This window comes from Drosophila novamexicana, unplaced genomic scaffold, assembly GCF_003285875.2.
Source record: "Drosophila novamexicana strain 15010-1031.04,08,12 unplaced genomic scaffold, DnovRS2.1 tig00000820-arrow-pilon, whole genome shotgun sequence".
NCBI classification, from domain to species: domain Eukaryota; kingdom Metazoa; phylum Arthropoda; class Insecta; order Diptera; family Drosophilidae; genus Drosophila; species Drosophila novamexicana.
The window spans coordinates 2847284-2871220 of NW_020824828.1; the positions used below are offsets into that span (position 1 = coordinate 2847284).

The 23937-nt window shown below is 40.9% G+C and overlaps 1 protein-coding gene and 1 long non-coding RNA gene across 2 annotated transcripts; both read left to right on the forward strand.

Annotated features, from left to right (window-relative positions):
* The first annotated feature begins 512 nt into the window (after positions 1-512).
* On the forward strand, positions 513-12539 carry LOC115764394 (low-density lipoprotein receptor-related protein 4). The gene is made up of 13 exons (XM_030707375.1): positions 513-610; positions 1521-3043; positions 3522-3643; positions 3706-3897; positions 4081-5546; positions 6151-6366; positions 6426-7651; positions 7917-8308; positions 8376-8501; positions 8572-8689; positions 9247-9739; positions 9801-9958; positions 10433-12539. Exons 1-13 carry the CDS (start codon positions 559-561, stop codon positions 10568-10570), a joined length of 6222 nt encoding a protein of 2073 aa, XP_030563235.1. The 5' UTR covers positions 513-558; the 3' UTR covers positions 10571-12539.
* A 3811-nt stretch (positions 12540-16350) lies between these two features.
* On the forward strand, positions 16351-17430 carry LOC115764313. The gene is made up of 3 exons (XR_004018018.1): positions 16351-16384; positions 16986-17069; positions 17179-17430. It is a non-coding gene; the product is annotated as an uncharacterized LOC115764313 (long non-coding RNA).
* Positions 17431-23937: the final 6507 nt, after the last annotated feature.

The window sequence follows — 23937 nt, forward strand, 5'->3', positions numbered from 1 at the left end:
AACAATAGCAACAACAAAAACAACAACAACAACCACGGCAACGACAACAACAACATTGACAGTATTAACGATAGGAACAACAAAAACAGCAATCGTGAAAAGTGAAAAGTGTGTACATATGTGTAGGCAAGGAATTGGCTTGCCAGCGTATACCGATGTACATAACTATGTATGCTTCTGTACATATGTATGTATATACGGTCTTGTGAATGTGACACCTACGCAACGCGAAGCGCATTAAAGTGCGAACAGCAGAAGCCGCCAACACAGCAGCCACCCAACTCCAATCAGAAGCACGTCACACGCACGCGCAGTAAAACCAATAGAACAAAAAGAGACAACAACAGACAGCCAACCAGCCGCAGCAGCCGCAGGAGCCGCAGCAACCGCGGCAGCAGCAGCCGCAACAGTAGCTGTCGCAGCCGCCGAGGGAGCAGCAGCAGCATCAGCAGCATCAGACGTACATCTTAACAAGCGCCAGTGTTGCGTGCGTGCGTGCCAGTGTGCCTGCGCGCCAGTGTGTGCGTGAGCGTGTGCGTGCGTCCGTGCGCGTTGGCAATGTATTTGTTAGCCTTGCCGTTTTGCCCTTTGGTGTGCCTGCTATGCTTGTGTAAGTATCTTATCTCTGTCACGTACACACTATACACCCACACACACAGCTACTTACATTGTACATGTATATGCATTTGCGTACTTATCAATGAAAATTGGCATTAGCATTAGCATTAGAAAATTCTCTAGAGCCTTAGTACAAATTTTAAACGATTAGCCAACACTAAGGGCTGACAACAAGAGTAAACATAGGTGGCAGCCCTTTAAAAAGCTTTTAACTACTTTGCAACGGACTATGATTATGTACAGCATTTTTTAATTAAATTCTAATATGCTAGATTAAAATCCTAATGCAGATTTCAATTGTCCACTTCCGTTTTATTTTCCTTCAATTAGCTTGACCTTCATTTTCATCTATATTTAGTATGTGTGTATGTTGTATATATGTATGTACGCCTATATGTATGCCACCTGTTAATTTATTAGCCCACGCATATACATCTACATTCATGTATCTGCAGATCTCAACTGAAACTATTGCGCTCATGTTAGTTAGAGTGCTGTGAATATAAAAATACTATATACTTTTCTAGAAATAAAAATAGTAAATTTAATTAATGTTAATTAAATAATTTAAAACCGTGTCCACCCCAACCCGAAGCAAAGCCGAGGCATTGGCTCCAGTCAAGAATCGAACCATTGATCATTTTTTCTGGTTCGCGGTCTTAGCTTAGCGCACAAAATAAATTGTTAATTCTTTAATTGCACAAAATTTTTAATTAAACAAAAAAGTAATTTTCCCGAAAGCATAAGTCTAAAGTGAAGGAATTAAGTTATGAGCAAATGGATAGCATACTTTTTAGCGCATATTGAAAAATAATAGTGAAATCGTCTTGGCTCTCCGATTTCGATATACACAGTTTATATACATAGCATCTAAGCATATTTACATTATATAATCGTTGCAGGTTTGGGATTTGGCAATTTGACGTACGGACTTGGTGAACAATATGAGCGTGGCATAAGCAACCGCGCTGGCGGTCCAGAAAATACCCAAGAGCGTCCACAGAACTGGTATCAATCGGCTCATCCACGAACAGCGAACGGAAATGGACACGGTGTGCATGAGGAGGAGTTGGCCGATGAGCTGCTGCATAAGGAAGATGATCACGACTATCTCACCGTATCCGACTATCCACCACATCAGGACCACGAGCATGAACACGAGCATGGACATGAACACGATCCTGAGCATGATCATGAACATGATCATGGGCTTGACCACATTGATGACCATTTGGAGGACAATGAGGATAGTGACAAATTTTATGGCCACGTATTTACCAAGGAGCCAATGATGCCCCACAAGCACAATGTCATGACTGGCTCAGGCACTACCAGCACCGGTGATACTCCAAAGTTCCGTAACGTTGGTGCACAGGGCGGACGGGGCGATATGTATGTGGTGCGCGAGTCGGATAGACAGGCCAATACACGGGGTCGCGATGGTTTTGTTGCCGGCGCCAGTAACAAGCAAAAGGGCTTTCGGCCATTCGCCAACCGGGTTGTTGTCCACGATGATCCCCGACAGCTGGGCCAGCCCGGCGATGGCTTCAGCGCACCGCCGTCCACTGGCTGCCACAATAGCTGCGAGGAGTTGCAGTGGCAGTGCAGCAATTGTCAGTGCATCGAATCAATTGGCCGTTGCAATCGCGAGGTGCAGTGCACCGATGGCTCCGACGAGTTCGATTGCGACAATATGGATGACATGATGTCCAAGCTGCAGAAGCAGTGCGAGCAGAGCGGACTGCATGTCATGTGCCCGAAGACCTATCGCTGCATCAATAAGGATTGGCTCTGCGACGGTGACGACGACTGCGGCGATTACTCGGATGAGACGCACTGCGGCGCACGAACCAACTGCACGGAGGATCAGTTTGAGTGCCAGAACGGCTTCTGCATTCCGCGGCAATGGCTATGCGATGGTGAAAACGATTGCAAGGATTTTTCGGACGAGGTGCACTGCAATCGCAGCAGCTGCACCGATGAGCATTTCACCTGCAACGATGGCTACTGCATTTCCCTGGCCTTTCGCTGTGACGGCGAACGCGACTGCGATGACAATTCGGACGAGCTGAAGTGCCCGGCCGTGATCAACAGCTGCCCGGAGGGTGAGTTCAAGTGCCGTGGTGGTCTCGGCGGGGCCGGTGGACCCAGCGGCCAATGTATACTGAATCGCTTTCGCTGCGACGGCGACAATGATTGCGGCGACTGGAGCGACGAGGAGAATTGCCAACAGAAGCCATCGCAATGCACATCCGGCGAATACAAGTGTGCGGATGGCACGTGCATTCCCAAGCGCTGGAAGTGCGACAAGGAGCAGGACTGCGATGGCGGCGAGGATGAGAACGATTGCGGCAATATGAGTCCAGAGCACCCACCGACCTGCGGTCCCGACGAGTTCACCTGTCACAATGGCCGTTGTATTTTGGTAAGTTCAAATTTGGCAATCAAATTGATCGATAGTTTTGTGAGCCGCATCACCTGTTTGTTATCGATGACAACGAATTGGCACTCGGTCATAATCGAAGGTCGCCAATAGCGTTTCACTATCGAAAGTTCGTTCACTGTGATTCAGAGCGACATTACATTTCAGATCGTGAAAGCGAGTATACTGGCTTTTGTGCAATGTTCGTCCGTCTTTGCCAACAAACGTATTATTTTCCCAAATAAATAATTTTCTTTTTTTGATTATATCCCTTTTATTGTAGCAGGTTATGAGCTGCTATGAGCTGATAGGAAGTAGTTCCTTCGGTTGATGGGACCGCGAGCTCGAACCCACCAGAACATATATTTTTTTCTTTCTGAATAATACTAGTGTTTTATTGGCTTCTTTGAGGAAGTCGTTAGAATTGAAAAAAAAACATTAAATTGAATACGAATAGAATCTTAACATTATTTCCTTACAGCGTACCTGGCTCTGCGATGGCTATCCGGATTGCTCATCGGCGGAGGACGAGGTGGACTGTCATTTGCTGTGCGATGCCGGTCAATTTCTCTGCCCGGCCAAGAAGAACATCACAAACCTAAAGTAAGCATGTAGCCTAACTACATGCATGCCACACAATACAAAATATCGAAAATGCTTTGCAGAATTTGCGTGCACCAGAAACATGTCTGCGATGGCCAAAACGATTGTCCACTCGGCGAGGATGAAGTCAACTGTCCCGTAGAGCAGCAATGTCCCGAGCCCAGGCAGTGCGAGCAGCTGTGCATCAAATCGGCTCGAGGACGAGATGAATGCGCCTGCCGTTTGGGTTATCTAATGAATGCGAATAAGCGCAAGTAGGTGTTGTCTCTCTCTCTCTCTCTCTCTCTTTCTCTCTCTCTCTCTCTCTCTAAGCTCTGCTCCAAGTATATATATCCAAGTCTATCTGTCCGTCTATCAGACTCGCGAGCTGATCTCTACGCTTAAAAGTTATTTAAAAAAAATAAAACTAAACCGATGGTTTTTTTTTTCTGGAACAGCTGCACGGACATCGACGAATGCCAATATCTGACAAGCCCCGTCTGCTCACAGAAGTGCCACAACACGCTGGGCTCGTTCGTGTGCTCCTGTGAGATGGGCTATATATTGCGGCCGGACTTGCGCACCTGCAAGGCGCTGGGCGGGGCGATGACGCTGCTCGTGGCCAACCGATGGGATATACGGCGCGTGACGCTGAGCAACAATCGTTATATGGCCATAGTGAAGGGGCTGCACAATGCAATTGCCTTGGATTTTCATTATCGCAAGGGTCTTATGTTCTGGTCCGATGTCTCCACCGATGTGATCAAAATGGTATACATCAACGGAACACGGGTTCGCGATGTTATCAAGTGGGGATTGGAGTCGCCGGGAGGTATTGCCGTCGATTGGGTGCATGATCTTTTGTTTTGGACAGACTCGGGCACTCGGCGCGTTGAGGTCTCAAATTTTCAGGGTAATTTGCGTACGGTAATTGCTTCAAGCGACTTGGATAAGCCGCGTGCCATTGTCATACATCCGGGCGAGGCCCTGGCATTCTGGAGCGACTGGGGACCCAATCCGAAGATCGAACGCGCCCACATGGATGGCTCGCAGCGACAAGTGATTATATCGAAGGGTGTCACCTGGCCCAATGGCCTGGCCATCGATTATCCCAATAGCAAAATATATTGGGCCGATGCCAAGCAGCATGCCATCGAGTGCTCCAACCTGGATGGCAGCGAGCGCAACAAGGTGCTTAGCACACATCTACCTCATCCGTTTGCTCTAACCATCTTCGAGGATACCATGTACTGGACCGACTGGAACACAAAGACTGTCTCGGCTGCAAACAAGATAACCGGAAAAGGCTTTCGATCGGTGCACGAGAACTTTCACTTCCCCATGGACATACACGCCTACCATCCGGCACGGCAGCCAGACTATCAGGATCGTTGCCAGAAGGACAGACGTGGCCTGCGCGGCGGCTGTTCCCATTTGTGTCTGCCCAACAAGACATCCCGCCGCTGCGGCTGTCCCATCGGGCTCTCGCTCAAGGACGATGGCAAGACATGCAAGAGCGCACCAGACAAGCTTGTGCTGGTCGCGCGGCGCAAGGACATTCGCCTGCGCCAGCTAAACAGCAAACCCTCCGGTCCGAACGAGGTCGACATGATTGTGCCCCTGGATAACCTAAAGCATGCAGTTGCTCTGGACTGGTGCAGCGAAACCGATTTTATCTACTGGACCGACGTGGAGCGTAGCTCCATCAATAAGGCCCATTTAAATGGCAGCTATCAGCAGCGCGTCGTTCACTCGAATTTGGTCTCGCCCGTTGGCCTGGCACTCGACTGGATCACCGATAAACTGTACTGGACGGATCCCTCAACGAATCGCATCGAAGTGGCCACCACAAATGGCAAAATGCGCACGCTGCTTGTCTGGGAAAAATTGGATAAGCCGCGCGATATTGTTGTCAATCCAATAGGTAAGCATTATGGGGAACATATGACAAAAGTCCCAAAATTGCACTGCATGAGAGTCAGCTGAATTTCGGAAAGTAACGATATTCTTTAGGGTCATACAATTTGCACATGAATATATTAACATTACAAGTAGAGACAGAATATTGAGCCTGGGTCTTTCTAAGTGATCAAGAATTCCTCTTAACATCTGTTAAGTACGAGACTGTTCCGGCAGTGTGCTACATGTTTTGAGGTTATCCCTAGTGAAGAACGAGCCTGAATTGGTCATCCGTAAAGATATTGATGATGGTAAGACTTTAGGTCTTTTCTAGAATTAGTCCGGGACAAACTTCAGTAGTCTGAATTTCAGATTAACTGACGTTCTGATAATTACCCTCTACATCCCAGCACCCGCCTCTTGTTCAATTTTTGATTTATCAGCCGGTGTCGGTTCTTTTGTAGATAAGTTACGTTCCAGTGCCAAAGGCACTTTCTCTAAAAAGCATTTTGAGAGTCACTGCTGATTTCATGAAAGATTTCAAGAAACTTAGGAACCACCCCCAGTTTTGCTAGTCTTAGCTTGGGCACAGTTTATGGCGCATACTAATATTCCTCTCTTTGAAATAGATGGTCTTATGTTCTGGTCGGACTGGGGTGAAGAGGCAATGATCGAAAGAGCCAATATGGACGGTGCCAGTCGTGTCATAATAGCGTCCAAGAAACTCATTTGGCCCAATGGACTCGCCATCGATTATGATCAACACAAACTGTACTTTGTCGACGGCGGAACCAAAACCCTGGAGAACATGAACTTTGATGGCAGCAGCCGCAAGGTTATAATCAGTAAGTAGCGAAGCCCTATTCCAATTTCAAATGATCCGCATGGATGGGTTGTCATGCAGATGGACTGGGCCATCCCTTTGGACTGGATGTGAGCGGTGGTCGTGTGTACTGGACCGATTGGGATACCAAATCGGCGATGAGTGCCGATAAAATGACGGGCAAGAGCGTCGCCACGGTTATCGCGAACACCAGTGACCTAATGGATATACGGGTCTTCCATCGGATGCGACGGCGGGTTTACAACGCGTGTGACAAGCAAAATGGCGGCTGTTCCCACCTTTGTCTCCTGAATCCAACTAGCTTCACGTGCGCCTGTGCCGTTGGGGTGCAGCTAAGGGAAGATGGTCGTACGTGCTCGGAGGGTCCTTCTAAATACATTCTCTTTGCCCATCGCATCGATATCAGACAAATCTCGTTAGACTTTGACCATCTTATCGATGTGGTACTCCCATTGCCGCCAATCTCCAATGCAGTTGCTCTCGATGTTGACCAGAAGACGGGCTATATTTTCTGGTCAGACACCATTGAGAATGTAATCATGAGCTCCAGTCCCGATGGCTTGCATGTGCATAAGGTGATCGGCGAAAGCCTGGAGAATCCGGACGGACTAGTTGTCGACTCCATTGGGCGCACAATATATTGGGCCGACGCAGGTCGTCACACAATTGAAGTGGCCACCCTTGAGGGCAACCATCGACATGTCATTGCGTATAAGGATCTAGAATCACCGCGTGGATTGGCCCTCGACTATGAGGCTGGTCTACTCTTTTGGACCGACTGGGGACACTATCGGAAGATCGAGCGTTCACACCTGGACGGCAACGAGCGCTCTCGCATTGTGACCGCCAATTTGGGCTGGCCAAACGGGCTCTCACTGGATCTGAAGACCAAACGCATCTACTGGGTGGATGCGCGCCTCAAAACCATAGATTCATGTGACTACACGGGCAACCAGCGCAAGTTGATCATGTCATCCCTACACCATCCCTATGCACTGGCACTCACCGAGGACTTCATCTATTGGACCGACTGGAAGTCCAAGGCCCTGCACATGGCTGATCGACGTAACACAAGCGCTAAGCGCGACGTCATGACCAACATTGATGGGTTAATGGACATTAAAGTGATTGTTAAGCATCAACTGATGACGGAGAATGTTTGCGGTCACAACAACGGCGGCTGCTCGCATCTCTGCCTGCGTAATCCTGCGGGCTTTACATGCCAGTGCCCCACTGGACTCAGGTTGCGCGAGAATAGTACAACGGAATGCCAAAATTTGCCAGACGTAAGTTATATCTACTATCACATGTATAATAGATTGCCCTGACTGACTGACTCACTGGCTTATTGGTGATCATTGGTGGCTTTGAAGCCAATCGAACGTTGAACAAAAAAATGTTCCTAGAGTCAGTTTCCAAAAATTGTGCCAAGTTGCGAGTGGAATTCTTCAAATCCTCACCAATCAGCATCCGTCAGTCAATCATTCAGGATATATATAAATATATTTTTTTGCCGGGATATGGCTTAAGTTCTATACCTCTTCCATGCAGGATTATCTACTGATTGCGCTGCGCTCGGGCATCGGCATGATCTCTTTGAATAGTGGGGACTACATGGACGTGGTGCTGCCTATCAATGGAGTACACGGAGCTGTTGTCCTGGACTATCACTATCGCAACAATTGGCTCTTCTTCGCTGATGTCAATCTGGACGTCATTCGCCGCGTGAATCTGCTTAATTTCACCGACAGCAAAGTGGTGGTCAGCACCGAGCTGCTGACACCAAATGGCATTGCAGTTGACTGGATTGCCGATAATCTCTACTGGTCGGACACGGATCGCAAGCTGATTGAAGTGGCACGCCTCGATGGCAGCTGCCGCAAGAAGCTCATCACAGACGATTTGGGCGATCCGCGCTCTCTTATCGTGCATCCCTCCAAGGCGTATGTGATAGTCAGCTGTGCATCAGTTATTGTTAAGGCTCATATATTTTATCTCTCGCCGCTGCAGCTATCTTTTCTGGTCGGACTGGAACTCACCGTCGAAAATCGAACGCAGTATTTTGGATGGCTCAAATCGCACAGCGATTGTGACATCTGGCATTGGTTTTCCCACGGGCCTAACCATCGATTTTACGTAAGTTTCATGGCATGGGTGCACTCCTATAAAGTTCATGACTTATTAACAACTTGATGACCTCCGACAGCAATCGACGTTTGCTTTGGGCCGATGCGCTTGAGGACAATATTGGCCAGGTTGATTTCAATGGAAAACGCCGTCAGACTATTGTGCCGTATGCCCCACACCCTTTCGGCCTGACCATGGTAAGCTAGCTAAAAACCTGCCCTTTCAACTCTTTTTTATAAACTGAACCCACTGAATGAGTGTTAAAAGGGTATCTTTTGTGGAAATGTAACATATGCAATATATGGAAGGCATTACGACTTGCTGAGTCGATCCAATCATGTCCCTCTGTTCATCCGGCCATCTGTCACGTCAGTATCAGAATCTAGAGATTTGAAATTGGAAATTCATATTCTTCTTATCTACTCTCATTTTCATTATGTGGATAAAATAGATTTTGAGCCTTTGTTTTGCAATCAGAGACTGAAAAATATCAGATCTAGCTATACTAACTTTGATATGTACTCCTACACAGATTAAAAATATGCTTATTTTTGAAGATTGAAAAAGTAACTCATATACACACCTATTGAAGCCCTAAAAATTCCGTTAAGGTCGGACTTTGAGCGCCGACCGTGTTACAGGGTAGCCAAAATATTTGCAACGTCAGCTTGTCGTTGAGCTCAAGCAAACTCGAAGTCGGGCACTCTCGACTTGAACACTCCAATTGTAACCACATTAATATGCATTCTTTCAGTTCGAGAGCAACATATACTGGACCGATTGGTACAACAAGTCCGTGTACCGCTCACAGCGGGTACCACGCATGGGCTATAGTTATCCATTCGAGGTGCGCGACGCTCTGAGCGGTGCGCTGGACATACGCGCTGTCTCGCTACAGCGCCAGGCAAAGAGCTGGAATCAGTGCGCCCAGGATAATGGCGGCTGTTCGCATCTGTGCTTCTACCGTGCCGTCGATTATGTGTGCGCCTGTCCGGATCGGATGGAGAGCGATGGACGCGCATGCTCTACCACGCCCAAAGAGATGGTCCAGGCACGCCTCGAGAGCGATCAACCCGATTACTCGGACGAGCTGACAGATGACACCGGATCAACTGAGAACCAGAATAACAATAACCAGCTCGACGATGACATCAAGAACAAGGAGAACAGCGAGCGCGAGTTCTTTGTGCTCGTAGCGCTCGGCGTTGTCATTGTGATGGTCATCATCATAATGCTAGTTATATTCAGTAGGTCTCCTGTTACTTTTCATCTATTGATCGCATAATAATACTCCGTTACACTTAACAGTGCTCGCTTTTAATACAAATCGCAAAAAGGCGAAGCGCAACTCACGAGGATCCAGCCGCTCAGTACTGACCTTCTCCAATCCTAACTATAACGTGGACGGCACACCTATGGAGCCTAAGACAAACATCTGGAAACGTTTCAAATACGACAAATCGCACGTAAGTTGTTCTAGTGATTTATACATTTATCCCTATGAACCGAACCTTAAACGAAACCTATCCTGCTTATGTCAAATATTTCTGCATATATGTGCCCACATACATGTTCCTTTTCAAACACTTTTTATAGAATTGCGTTTTTCTTCAAATAAACCGAATGTTTGTATGAGGCCATGCCGTACTTGTGCGCTTAATAGGGTCGCGAGTTCCAGTCCAGCAGAGGCAATTAATATAATTTTCTGCATCAGTAAATTGGATATTATTCTACTTTCAAGGGAAACTCAGAATGCAAAGTAGAAGTAACTTGGCCCGAAATCACTTAAGTTATCTTACCAATATATAGAAATTTTGGGTTTTATGCGCCAAAATCGACGCTCGTAGATGTAAGAAGTTTGGTTCGAACCGTAAACCTCCCCGTATTTTCCTCCATATTATACCATATGCATATATATATTTATTTAATACGTGTTTCAGGAACGCACCGGAGTGTACGAGGAGCGCAGTCTAACCACAGAAACTGCCTCGTCCAGCCTGTTTGTGCCAACGCCATCGCCGATGGCTTCGCCGTCGACAAAGACTATGCAACTGACAACGCTCTCGACTATCACATAAACTGAAAAGACGTTACATAACTCAGAGAAACATTAAGAGCATTAAAAAAAACATCCCTACATAATTACTAATACCATTTTGTTACTATGAGAATGAGATATTGATGACTAAGATGATCAAGATGATGATGATGATGATAATGATGATGATGATGGTGATGAAACTGATGAATGATGATGTATGTATAGAGCTGAGGAACTGATCTGCTCAGATTCTTTGGTTATTATTGGGTTAGGTGTTATGCTTTGGAAAAGGCATGTATAAGTAAATACTTATAGATGATCTGCCTAACTGGCTGTGTAATATTATTGAAGCTAAGTAAAGACATAAGGCCTGTTACAGACGTCGATTTTGATATATACCCTTATTCAATTCTATTTTGAGAGTCAGCTATTTATGCCGTGATTATACTTGCCCAAAACCAAATATAGATGATATGAATGTATGTATGGTAGTCGAAGTCCTTTCAGTAGCAGTATGTTATATGTTAGAGCATGATATATATATATCGATTGATACTATATGCACTTATCTGTACCTATATCTCTATCTGTAATGCATACATAACCTAACAAAAAGTGTGTACACACTCACATCTGTAAATATACTGAACGGAAAGAAGTTCTTTTTGTTAAGAATAATATACAAGTAGGTCATACAGCCTAATGGGACCGAGTTTTGTGGGGCGACAAGAAAAGAAGAGAACAGCTAGTGTGTGAATGGAGCAGAGCTATAGAACAAAAGGTGTTTCAGTATATAGTACATTATTTAGTGGTTCCTCTTTCATTTTTAACATTAGTCTGGGGCTAATTCAAGAGCTATTTGTTCAAATGAAAATTAAGTAAATTTCAGTTTAAAAAAATATTAAAAAAAACAGATCCAACAAAAAAAAAAACTAAAACCAAACTCAAATGTGAACTTTTAAAGATTTGCATTGTTTCCCTCTAGTTTTCATTCTTTTCATTCCTTTCCAATACTGGTTAAACTGGATTCGTAACAAATATCGACAAAATGAAAGGCGGGTGGAAATTTGTATAAAATGAAAGTTTGCAACACAGTTGCAGCAATGAATTGTAAATGTTAGTAGTACGCAAGCAAGTATTATCACGTTATAAATGTGACTTAAATCGTTAAAAATCGTCTGGGCAACAAATTGTAATATAATTCACACTTTGGTTTGCTTAAATAAAAAAAAAATCTGTAGATACACAAATATATCTACAAATAATTGCTTTATGTTTAAGGCCTTTCATTCGCCATTCAATAGATTTATATATATATATATATATATATATGGAAATTTATTATTTGTATGCGCCTTCATAATATGATTAGAGTTCAAAAACATTTTAGTTTCTTATATTTTGTATTTCTTCAGTTTTAACTCCCTGTGAGTGTTGGCCGACCGATTCACCGTGCAATAATGACAAAATTTCACACATAGCTTAACCACAAAAATTGGCAGAGAGTAAACTAGTACAAATTTGTGTACATATACTTATGACAGTCAGTGTTGCCAATACAAATGAGAAAGTCAACATAATGTAATATTTTTAACAAATGATTGCCTTTATGAAAACTACAAGAAAATCAAAAATTACAACTGATTTTAAAAAATGAAACACACACACACTTTCGAATGTTTATACTTTACTGTTAACATTTTATGTTAATTCTGCTGGCACTAATATTTATATTTTTATGTATTCTGAATACAAAAATATGAAAATGGCGACACTGCAACTATGAGCAAACAAGAAAACAAAAACAAGATAACAAAAACAAGAAAACAAAAAAAAGAAAACAAAAAAAAAAAAAAACAAGAGCAAAAAAACTCAACAAATACTATACAAACTGGTTTTAATCTTCCATTGTTCATGCATATGGAATTTTTCAACACTAGCAATCGCGATTTTATCAAGTTCAGCGAAAGTGGAATTGATTGGTGTTTCGGAAATCAAAAAAAAAAAAAAAAAAATGGTATAAAATAAATAAATAAAGTAAAATACAAAAAAGAATTAAAGGAAAACAAAAACCAAAAACCAAAAAATGAAAATTTTCGATTTGCACAGCTTTGATTGTTAGTCTTAGTAATTACTGGGTTTAAATCTTACGTATGCGTAAATATATGTACATATATAAAAACAGAAACAAAACCAAAAAAAAAAAAAAAAAAAAGAAAATATAGTTTCTGTTTGTATTGATGACATTATAAAAACCGTTGCGTTGAAACTGCACTGAAAACTAAATATGTATGTATTGTATGTATTACAAAAAAAAATGAAAGAATTGTCATCGCAACGAGATGTGTCAAAAACAAAAAAAAAACCTAAAAAAAAAAAAACAAAAACACTAAAAAATATGTTTTTTGTTTATATTTTATTTGTTTTTTATTGATATGCAGAATTCATAAATATAGAAACAAGAACATATGATGTATGTAAATCGACGAATGTGTCAATTTGTAAAATAATTTAACCAAACCTTATCGCACATTTGGGACAGGTCGAGTGCTCAATAAAAAATAAAGCATAAACTGGAGTTGATATTATTAAAATATATCTATTTATTAAAAACAATTCTGTAATCAATGTATTTAATATCTATGGGTCTGTCATCTCTACATCATGATTCCCTCAGCTCTGAAAAGGTTTTCAGCGCCCTGTAATTAATTGGGGGAAAACTCAAACTAACATATCCAGCATTTAGCTTATTTGACCTTTTTTTTAGTGCAAAACTGCACGGAGAAATATAGTTTTCCAAGCATACATACATATATGCCTAATGATCCTTGATTTATTCTAGATTTATTTTAGTTGTTATGCATGCAATGTTTTATCTTTCACATATGCGTGTTGGCGTGGATGGCCTTGTTGAATCAAAAATCGAGCATCGAATGAATTAAATAAAACATATAATTAAAAGACTGGGAAATTCAGTTTGTTAACGGACTCTTGCGATAGCGCTGACTTATTCAAATGCCAATTTCGTGCTAATATCGATAACTGACTTGCTTTGAATGTTGTGTTAAATGGCTTGTCAGTTAAAACAAATCGATATTTTGTGGCGGGCAATCGGCGTGCTACATAGCTTCAAGCTAAAAATTGGCGGTTCTTTTTTATATTTTTTGATACAAGTAGCGCATATTTAATTCAAGTATCAAGTCTTTAACTCACGCATGCTTACATATATGTGCGCTTTGGTTGTAGAACGGACGTAGTTTGTTGGATTTAACTTTCCACGTTGTCATAAGAATTAACTTAAGCACATGTTATCTGTCATGGTGAAGCAGAGGTTAAGAGTTTCGAAGAATCTCTGCAGCATAAATGAATGGTTAAATATCAGAAGTGGCACATGTAGGACAGGAGTCAGGGGACAAGGACCCTGCTGGGTGCTTCGGCGAATTCCTGCTTTCCCACGCAGACGTGCTGAGAGCCATGCGCTCTCCCAACCAAAAAGAGAGTGTATGCGAGTTGCTGATGTTTCGCTATTTCGCTATTTCGCTCCTTCGTGGCTCGTTAGAGTTTTAACCATGTGCTGGCGCTCGTTCTCGGTTGTAATCAGGCATCCATTATGAGACAATGTGCATAGTTTGGGCAGCACCGAGGCGACGTGGGAGCACCCAGCCAGTCGCACAATCAAGTCCAGCAGCCACAGTCACACACATTGCAAGTCCCCGACAAGTCTCACTTCACGCATCAAACGTGCCCTGGTTTAGCTTGTTCCGGTTTTTGGCTACTCGTCTGTAGCCAATGGTAATGCCTTATGATACGGATAAGAATACAAATTTTAAAGTGTTTATGTATATTTCTTTCTATTGTTTCTTGTTTTTTACATTTTTTTTCTATTCTCTCCTTAAAAAAGTGTATATAGTTGGATAGAATGCCTGAAAGTTGTCCATGTTCAACTAAATGGACTGTGACACGCTTTGTTCATATGTATGTCTACCATATATTTATATATGTGCGAATACTTTTGTGGGTGTTCTCGTGTCTGCATTATTTAGCTGCTTATTTATTAAATAGCAAAACAAACAAGCTGGCGCTCTCTGCAGCTGAAGCCAAAGAAATTTACCAAATAGGATATGTCCGATAAATATAAAAACTACTTGTATACTAGAACTATATAGTAAGTGTTTAACTATTGTGTCATTAGTTGCTGTCCATTCTGATTGTATGAGTGTAACACTATCGGGCCATAAGTTGGCTGAGCAGAGACTTCTTCAGTAGGCAATTTTACAGCGCCAGAAAGTAGGCAATAAATTGTGCACTTCAGTTTTGGTATAGTATGTGTGTGCTATATTAAAAGGGGTTACATTTAGTAGGCATGCCAACTTATATAAAAGTTAGTTTGGCTGCATGTTTAAATATTTGGTCGATTATCTAGTATATTTGATTGATTAAACTTTAATGATCAAACACAATAGTATGCAGTTGGAGTAGCTCTTGTTTTCGGTGCATGCATGATCAATGTATTATTTAACACTCAATTAAAGCCCAAGGTTTTGCTCGACTGATTCGTTTTTGTGGTTTTGAGCCAATTTTTGAACATGAGATGATGTCAGCAATATGCTGCCTTTTGGATTTGTGCCAACAATTGGTTAGCACGTAAGCACATCGGCTGGAGCTTAAGTTAATACTTGGACACTAATATACAAAAAAAAAAAAAAAAAAAATAAGAAAACAAAAAAAAAATAAGAGACTTTCTAAGTATTTAGTTGTAGCTGTCATGTTTCTTGTCCGAATGTTTTGCATACGTTTTCGCTGGGTTGCACCTGGCTTTTGGCTTGAAATCGTTAATGCCAATTAAAAGAAAAGCGACGTTAATAACGCCGAGCGCCGAGAGAGCCGACCACTCGGAGAGTGCCAAAGAAAAAAAAAAGAAACAAATTCGAGAGCATGAGCGCAAGAGAGCGCGCGCTGGCACTGGGGCGGGCTACTTGAGACTTGTGCGGTGCAACTGCAGTGTGGCCAGATACGAAGGCGCAAAACAGCCAGCCGAATGGCCGACGACTGCCGCCGACAGCGACAGCAATGGCGTTGGCAACGTTAACGTCGACGTCGACAGCGACTGCGGCGTTAACAGCGACAGCGCTTTGCATTGCGAAGGCCGACGACAAACATTTGATGCTGCTGGCGTTTTGATACTTGTTCGTACTTGCAGAACCCTCCTCGACTCGCGATAAACGGCAGCGCAGTGTGTCGAATTTCATATAGTAGGTGCCCATATTAAATTACACTTGAAAATGTTGCAAATGTGTCAGATATAACGTTTACCGTTTAACCTATATGTATTTAACGATGTGCTTCAGTTCCGTCAAAGTTGAACCGGTTAATCGTCAGAAACTTAATCAAAGAGGATTATACGTGGATTTTTTTTTTCAAGCATATTATTGAATGTTGTTTGTTGTGCATTGCAGCATTGCCTGTATGTGTTGTTGTCTGTGTGTGTGTGTGTGCGCGTATGCGGGTATTTTTTTGTGTATTTTTTTTTTAATTAATTTGCTTGAATTTTCGGACATAAAACCCAGTTGAACTGTTCGAAGTTCGTTTGTGGCATTCTGATGAATATACATTTATACAACACACACACACACACACACACACACGTGTGCACATGGCCATGCACATGCAATCAAATATAATACACACACACTCACATTTAAGAGCTACATATGTATGTACATATATGCACATATATGTGCACGTACACACATACATATGTACGTACATTCGATTCGCTGCCAACAACATAAAAACTAAACTAAGCTCTTTATCTTATCAAGTCAGAAAAGTACACGACTCTAGTTAATTGGTGAGTATCCATTGAAAGTTGAGCAGAACACACAATTCCAAGGAAGCCGGCACACAAAGTGTCACGTGCTTTAACAAATATGCCATGATTACCGTTTCCATTATAATGAGCATAACGGTAATAGGGCATACATAAACCTCAAGTAACTGTCAACTATGTATATGGGCAATGCTCAGAGTAGATACACAATTCCTATTCCCATAAACTTATAAGAGAACTTGCCTAAATGCTTTATGCAATTAATGTGCCTTTGTAAAACTTTGCATATTAACTGAGTGAACTATTTGTATTAGTTTTACTTGACCTTTATAACAAAGCAAATCGCAATTTTTAGAACCATCCTTGAACTGCTATTGAATGCAATTTGAACTGAATTTGAGTCGATTTCAAGACGACGTGAATATTTGAATATTATTCAATTAACATCAGAAAATGTTGAATTATTCTCGCAACATTTTGTCTTATCTGAAAATTAGGTAATATTGGGCCAGATACTTGTTTATTAATAAGACTAGGAGATATGCCCATACATCGAATATTGACATAACCACGTATATTTAAACCCCATAGTAAAGTGTACGATGAATTGTTTTTCTTGCAGCAAGCCCATCTTTGGGCCATTTCAAACTGGCACATCAATTTTGGTTTTCCTATCCGCCACCTGGCGCTGGCGGCGGCTCCTCAAGTGAGTTGCATGTACGATTTAGAAGTTGCAGCATTTTTGATTTCTTGTACGTCTTTTCATAATTTTTCGTTTTTGATTTCTTTGGTTGTTTTTCCTTTATAACGGCAAGTCTCTAAATGTACCCAGTCTCTTGCTCTGTTTACAGTTCGATTAAATATATTCTTGCGTTTGTATACGTACGTATGTAACTAAGTGAACCTGAATCGTATACTCATAGATGTAAAACTATATACTATGCTAAATATCAATACAAATATATGTATGTATCTAAAATATTGATTATGTATCTCGAAATTCTTGGTACGTTTATTAAAATGAGACTGTTATCGTGTAGTACGAGTGCTAAGTACCATATGTACCAAATGCTATATAAGTATATTATATAGTACAACACAAATCAGTCACAATTTAAATTCTAAGTTTTTTGTTTTCAACTTCATTTTGGATAAACAGTTATCTAGGCAAATGCATAACGGCGCCTACGTATGTATGTATGTAGCTTATAGTTTCCAGACCAGGAAGAAGCAATCTGCAAGGTATGAGAACACATATACGAGTGTGTGTGTGTGTGTGTGTGTATTTAGGAACAGTTAGCGAACTCAAATAGTTTAGTTTTTCAATTTTCCAAACATTCACAACACGTTGTACTTAAATTAGAAAACTAGTTAGTTAGTTGGAGATCGATTAGTGGGGCTAGAATATAATATAATATGTTATATATCAAATCTAGAAACAGGAATTTAATTGTATGTTTTGTTGGTTTTTTGTTTTAACTCGTTTCTCTATGTATTTGTAGATGTATGTTTTAACTGTGGCTGCTGCTGCAACCAGATGTATTGAAATTGAAAAATTGTTTTTGCTTAAAACATACATGAAAGCATAGTTAATGCCAATTGCAAAAATGAGCAAAGCAATGCAAAGCAAATCGTTTTGAACTAAATTATTAATCATTCACAATTTTGTTGTTTCTTTTCTTTTCTTTGATATTGTGTCGTTAATCCACCTTGACACGCCCACCGCCCACCTCCACGACCACGTAACTGCCACAGCTCAGCTACAGTTCTAGCAAGATCGTATATATGTATTACTTGCCATACATACCAACATTAAACGGTACATCAACATTTTCAACATGATTCGTAGACAGAATAACACATGAGCACACCCACACGCACACACACGCACACACGCACGCACACACACACATGTGCATAGCTGCAAGAGTATTTGTATATTCTGTGTTACCTCGACCTCAGCAACACGACAGCAAAACACACACAAAAAAAAGATAACAAGCAATAACAACAAGAACATCCAACACACACACACACACACCCACGCACACACACAGGCCCACGCATACACTGCCACTGCATATGCAGCTGCTGCCATTTATTCGATAATTCGTTGTGCCCGGTTGTAACGGTAAACTGCCCTCTTCATGGTATGCGCACACACGCACACACTCTCACGCTGCTAATTTCGTCGATAAACGCCGCCGCCGCTGTTCAAAATAAAAACAAACGAACAAAATAATTTAAATCAAAATTAAATTGAATGTATAACAAACAAAAAAAAAGCAAAACAGCAAAAACAAAGCAATTAAATAAAAGCAAAAACAAAGAAAAAACAAAAATAATAATAAATATAAAACTTTCCGCTGCTTTGCACACGCAACACACGCACTCGTCAGGTTGCAAATTTAAATGCTAAAATATCATACAATCGACACACCCACTGTAACCACCTCCGACAAGAACAAGAACAATAACAACTACAACTACATCAACATCAACATCAACAATAACATCAACAACAACAAAACCAACTGACACATCTAGAGGTAAGGAGTACGCCTATCTCACTCAATCTCGCTCTTGCTCTCTGTCTCTCTCTCTCTTTCTCTCTCTCTCTCTCTCTCTCTCTCTCTCTCTCTCTCTCTCTGTCTGTCTCTCTCTCTCTCTGGTCTCGTAGTGTTGCCTAAATTGAATTTGAAATTTATCGCATATTTTCTGTTTTCTATTCGTATTCTTTTTAGTATTATTATGATTATTATTTTTGTTATTTTTGTTATTTGAATTCTGTTTATTATATTAGATTGTTTTGCTATGGTTGCAGAAAGCATTATTTTCCCCAATTTCTGTTTGCAAATATTGTCTGCAGTACTAGTACAATAATTCCTTTTTTAGTTTGCCCCAATTTTTTATTTCCATTTCGTATTGTTTGCTCTTGTTGTATACTTATGCACATACATAAGTATGTCGAATAACTGTAAGCACATACATAAGTCCATAAGTAGAATATCGCGTCTCTGTAATATTTCTCGCTTCAAGTGATTCCTTTTCAAAGGTTATGGCACATGCATACATACATACATATGTATGTACTTACATTTAATACAATTATTGTACAATAGTGTGGTTGGTTCAAAGAAAATAAGAACAAGTACAAGAAGATGAAGAAGAAGCACAACTAACACAAACACAAATCTGGTATGTATGATTGTACACACAACTTATGCATATATGTACTACTTATTTTAATGCAAATTGAAGGTCACGCTTTTAACCTAATGACACGAGCTGAAAGTGTAGCTTATTGAATTAGGCAAATGCATAGAAAACATTCTTCACTTCACTAAAGTTTGCGAACAATAGTTAATAGCTTTTATTCAATTTTAATCAAATGCTAGAGCATTTAGCTAGTGCTTAACATGCTGATACTCATTCTCATATACATATATGCTTCTCATATTATTGCTAAACTAATCTTAGTAGCTCTAGACTACTGATAATAATTAATGCAAATTAGATGTATTTTATGTTACTAACTACAACTAATCATTTTTTCCAATATTTATCCAAGCTTTTGCTTTCACATTGTAAAAAAAGTAAGCATCACTTGCAAAATAATCTGAACTTGGGAAATCACATAGTCCATCTTTTTAAGACCAATAATAATGTAATATAGTTCAACTTAAATTTCGTAGCATACTTTTGGGCCAAGTCGATGTATATAAAGTAAAGTTAAATGTAGCATAGTATAGCTTTATTTCCTGAAATCGAATAAGAAATCAACTATATATATATGAAAGTGAACCATCTGCCAAATTTAGTACATGCATACATAAGTACAACAATTCCTACATACCAGTTTAAAATTTATAGTTTCGCTTATTCGTAGCTATAGTTAGATCTATATAAATAGTATATGAATTGTGCACGACGGAATGCGACAGGGAAGTGGTTGTAGCTTGTCAAAAGTCTTCTAGAATTAGTTTAGAGTGTTGATTCTTTTTTTGCTTTTATTTTTTGGTTTTCGTTTTGCTTGTGCATACGTTTGTTTTTGTTATTTGTTTTCGTGTCATATATGTATGTAAATACGGCATGCTGATCCCGCTAAAACTTACACCATGTAAATAATTATGTATGTATCTTGATTTCGTATGCATTGTATGTATGTATTCGGTATGCTCATGATTCGTTTTAATTTGGTAAGGATTTCTTGCTTTTCGAATTGCGCATGGAGAACGCAGCCACCCGTCGACGATGGCAATTGAATAGCTGTACATATTAGTTATCAATCGGCATTTGTTTCTGTTTCTCTTTTTTTATTCGTTTCACAACACAGACAGCAAAACAGCGCAAACCGACGAGGAAAAGCAACGCGATCGGCAGCGCAACGAACGTGAGGCCAAAAAGGAAGAGCAGGACGCTATCAATTATAAGGTGAGTGTGTCGGTGCATGTGTCTCTCTCTCTCTCTTTCTCTCTCTCTCTCTCTCCCCCCACCTGTCTCTCTCAATCAATCTCCCTGTCACTCGCTCGCTGAATGCGTATGTGCGTGTGTGTGTGTGGGCGTGAGTGCGTGCGTGCGTGCGTGCGTGCGTGCATGCGTGCGTGTATTCGTGCGCGTCTAACGCTGTGTGTGTGTGTGTGCAAGCAGACGCGGCCCCAACAAAAACAAAAACAAAAAAAAAAGATAAATAACAACTAAAACAAAACAAAACAAATAGAAAAATTAAAAACAAATCGAAAAACGAAAAAAACATTTTTTTATGCAATCCGCTTCATCAAAAATGCAAAGTGCGCTCAATGATGAGAAACTCCATAAGTATTGCTCGTAATTAGGCACAAATATGGCCGTAGAGCTGATGATGAATTTATAGTTAAAATGCACTTTGCAACAATTGCATGTAAACAGCGCGACAAGGAGCAACGAGAGGCGCGTTTGCTGGACTTTGAAATACGACGGCAGCAAAAGCGTGAGGAGCAGAACCAGCAGCGGCAACAGCAGCAGCAATTACAGCAGCAACATCAGCAACACCAGCAGCAGCAGCAACAGCAACAGCAACAACAGCAGCAGCAGCAACAGCAGCAGCAGCAACAGCAGCAGCAACAGCAGCAGCAGCCACAACAGCAGCAACAACAAAGCGATAAGAGTCCACCTACAACATCGTCACATTCACAGCAACAGCAGCAACAACAACAGCTGCCGCAGCAGCAACAGCAACAACAGCAGCAACCGCAGCGCCAGCAATTGCAGCTGCAACAAGGTGCTGCAACACAGGTCAGCACCAGTGGACGGGTTCACACGCCGGACACACCCAAGTTGCAAACACCACCGGATCGCTCGCTGCCGCCCGCCTTTCGCAGCCGCTCCATTGAGCGGGAAATTCAATACGAACGCAAACGCTTCTCGGTACAGGAATCAGCCGAATTCAAGGTTCTTGTGTATTCTCAATCTTAATGCAGTGCTCTGACATATTAGGAACATTCTCCAAATTGACGTTGTTTTTCTCTTTTCTCTTTTTTTTTGTTTTGTTTTGTTGTTAATTTTTTGCGTCACTTTGGTAACGTGTAGGAGGCCGTAAGTACGACACCATCTCCACAAACGCAAACCTTTACCGGAACGCCGCCGACAGCATACACGGCGGCATTGGCGGGACCGCCGGCAACAGCGGCAGCTGCAACAGCTGCTATAATACCCATCCTACCGCTCGGCGTTGCGACGCTGCGCGATGATTCTACGGAGTCCGAGCAGTCCGTGACATGTGCCCAAACGCAGCCGGATGCCTACCATCGCATCATGTGAGTATATAAATCAATGCAATCTATACGTACATACACATATATATGTATCTATGATATTTATATGAATCTTCATGATGCGAAATCAGAAACCAAAATATATAACAATCTATGACACGATCTGAATGCCATAAAACAGTGTTGGGTGTGCATTTTCGACCACCTTTCAATCGTAGCTTTCAGGTGCTTTCAAAGCGTTATGTCTTACGTGCGGTACCTACAATCGCTCCGAGCAAAAGCTTCTTGTAAATCGAATTTAAATTTCCTGTATTTTCATTGTATTTCACAAATGAAAAACCCGAATTAAATTAAAAATCAGCTTTGTGGCATTTTCTCTTATTTAACCCAGTCCAGCAGACGCGCAAACGCTAAGAATTCGCGGCGTGAGCTTTTGTATGCGTCATGTTTTGGGGCGATTTTGCATTTTTCATGCAAAGCTTTTCGGTCTTTCAGCTTTTGTGTGGTGTTCCACACCAAACGCAGCACAAATAATGGCTTGGTGAATGGTCCAATTAGTCGTGACATGCACCGCAAATCGGATGCTAGAAATACTACAAAGTGTAGGCTGTCGAAATTATATGGTTGATATCTTTAAATTGTACCCTACGACATTTTTGAAATTTGTAGCAAATTCGACATTATCAGAATACCGAGTCAAGTCAATCTGGCAACGTCTGATCAACGGTCTAACTCAATTTTTATGCTATATACATTGTAAGAATATTTAACTTTTAGCTACCACCCCCATTCTCCGATTCAAAACTATATAAGCCCATTTTTGAAGCTAAAACCTTGGGCTTGGGTATACACACACATTTAGTTGCTCTTCTAAATCCCTGAAATTTTCACAAATATCGGAGTACAAAGCATTGAGGTATTCAAGACTATGCCAATTGTAAGGCAATAGTTTGTCATATTTTCTGTTTAAGTATGTGTCTGACTGCTGGATACAGGGCATGTCCTAGTCGTGCATTATGGACTAGAGCACTGTTGTTTCATCCCCAATCTTATAGAAGTATCATTTTCAAGTGCCGCCTGAACGTATTTCAATAATGTTTACAATTTTGCACAAATAATGGTACGCAACTGTACAAATTTAATCGGTGCAGAATTATTTATATTGTTCCCATAGTATAATTAAAAAGTTATTTGTTTCGCTTGTATATATATGGTATAAATATGTGGATTGAGTGCTTTGTGCTATGCACTTATTGCTGGACAAGCCCATATTTTCAGTAGTGCCGCAGATAGAGGTTGATTATAGTACGATTTAGTATAACTGCGGAAGAGTTTTCAGTACGCGTTAAGAAAAAATATAAGTGTGCATCAACAGGGCTTTATATGTGAGCTAATTGAGATTTAAATAGTTAAATTAGTTTTTAGTTCCAATTGCAAGTTTTCTAAATTATTACTCATACGACGTGTGGAGAAACAGAAGCTTACAGATTTTAGTTGGCTGACATATATTGGAAAATGGACCTGAGAGGCCCTTATAAGTGAGTCAACTGATAATTATATATTATCATGTAATTTCAGGTTCAATTTTCAAGTTTTCTAATATATTACTCCCATATATGTGATAATCAAAATCTCAGAAATTTTAGATACCTAATAAATAAACATTTAAAAATGCCATTGAGAGTATTTAAAAGGTTTATTTATTGATAATTATATATTATCATGTAATTTTTCATGTCTTTTACCATATTACTCATACAACCAGTAATTTTTTCAAGTCTTTCATTATAATTCTCATAAAACATGTGATTGAAATCCTAA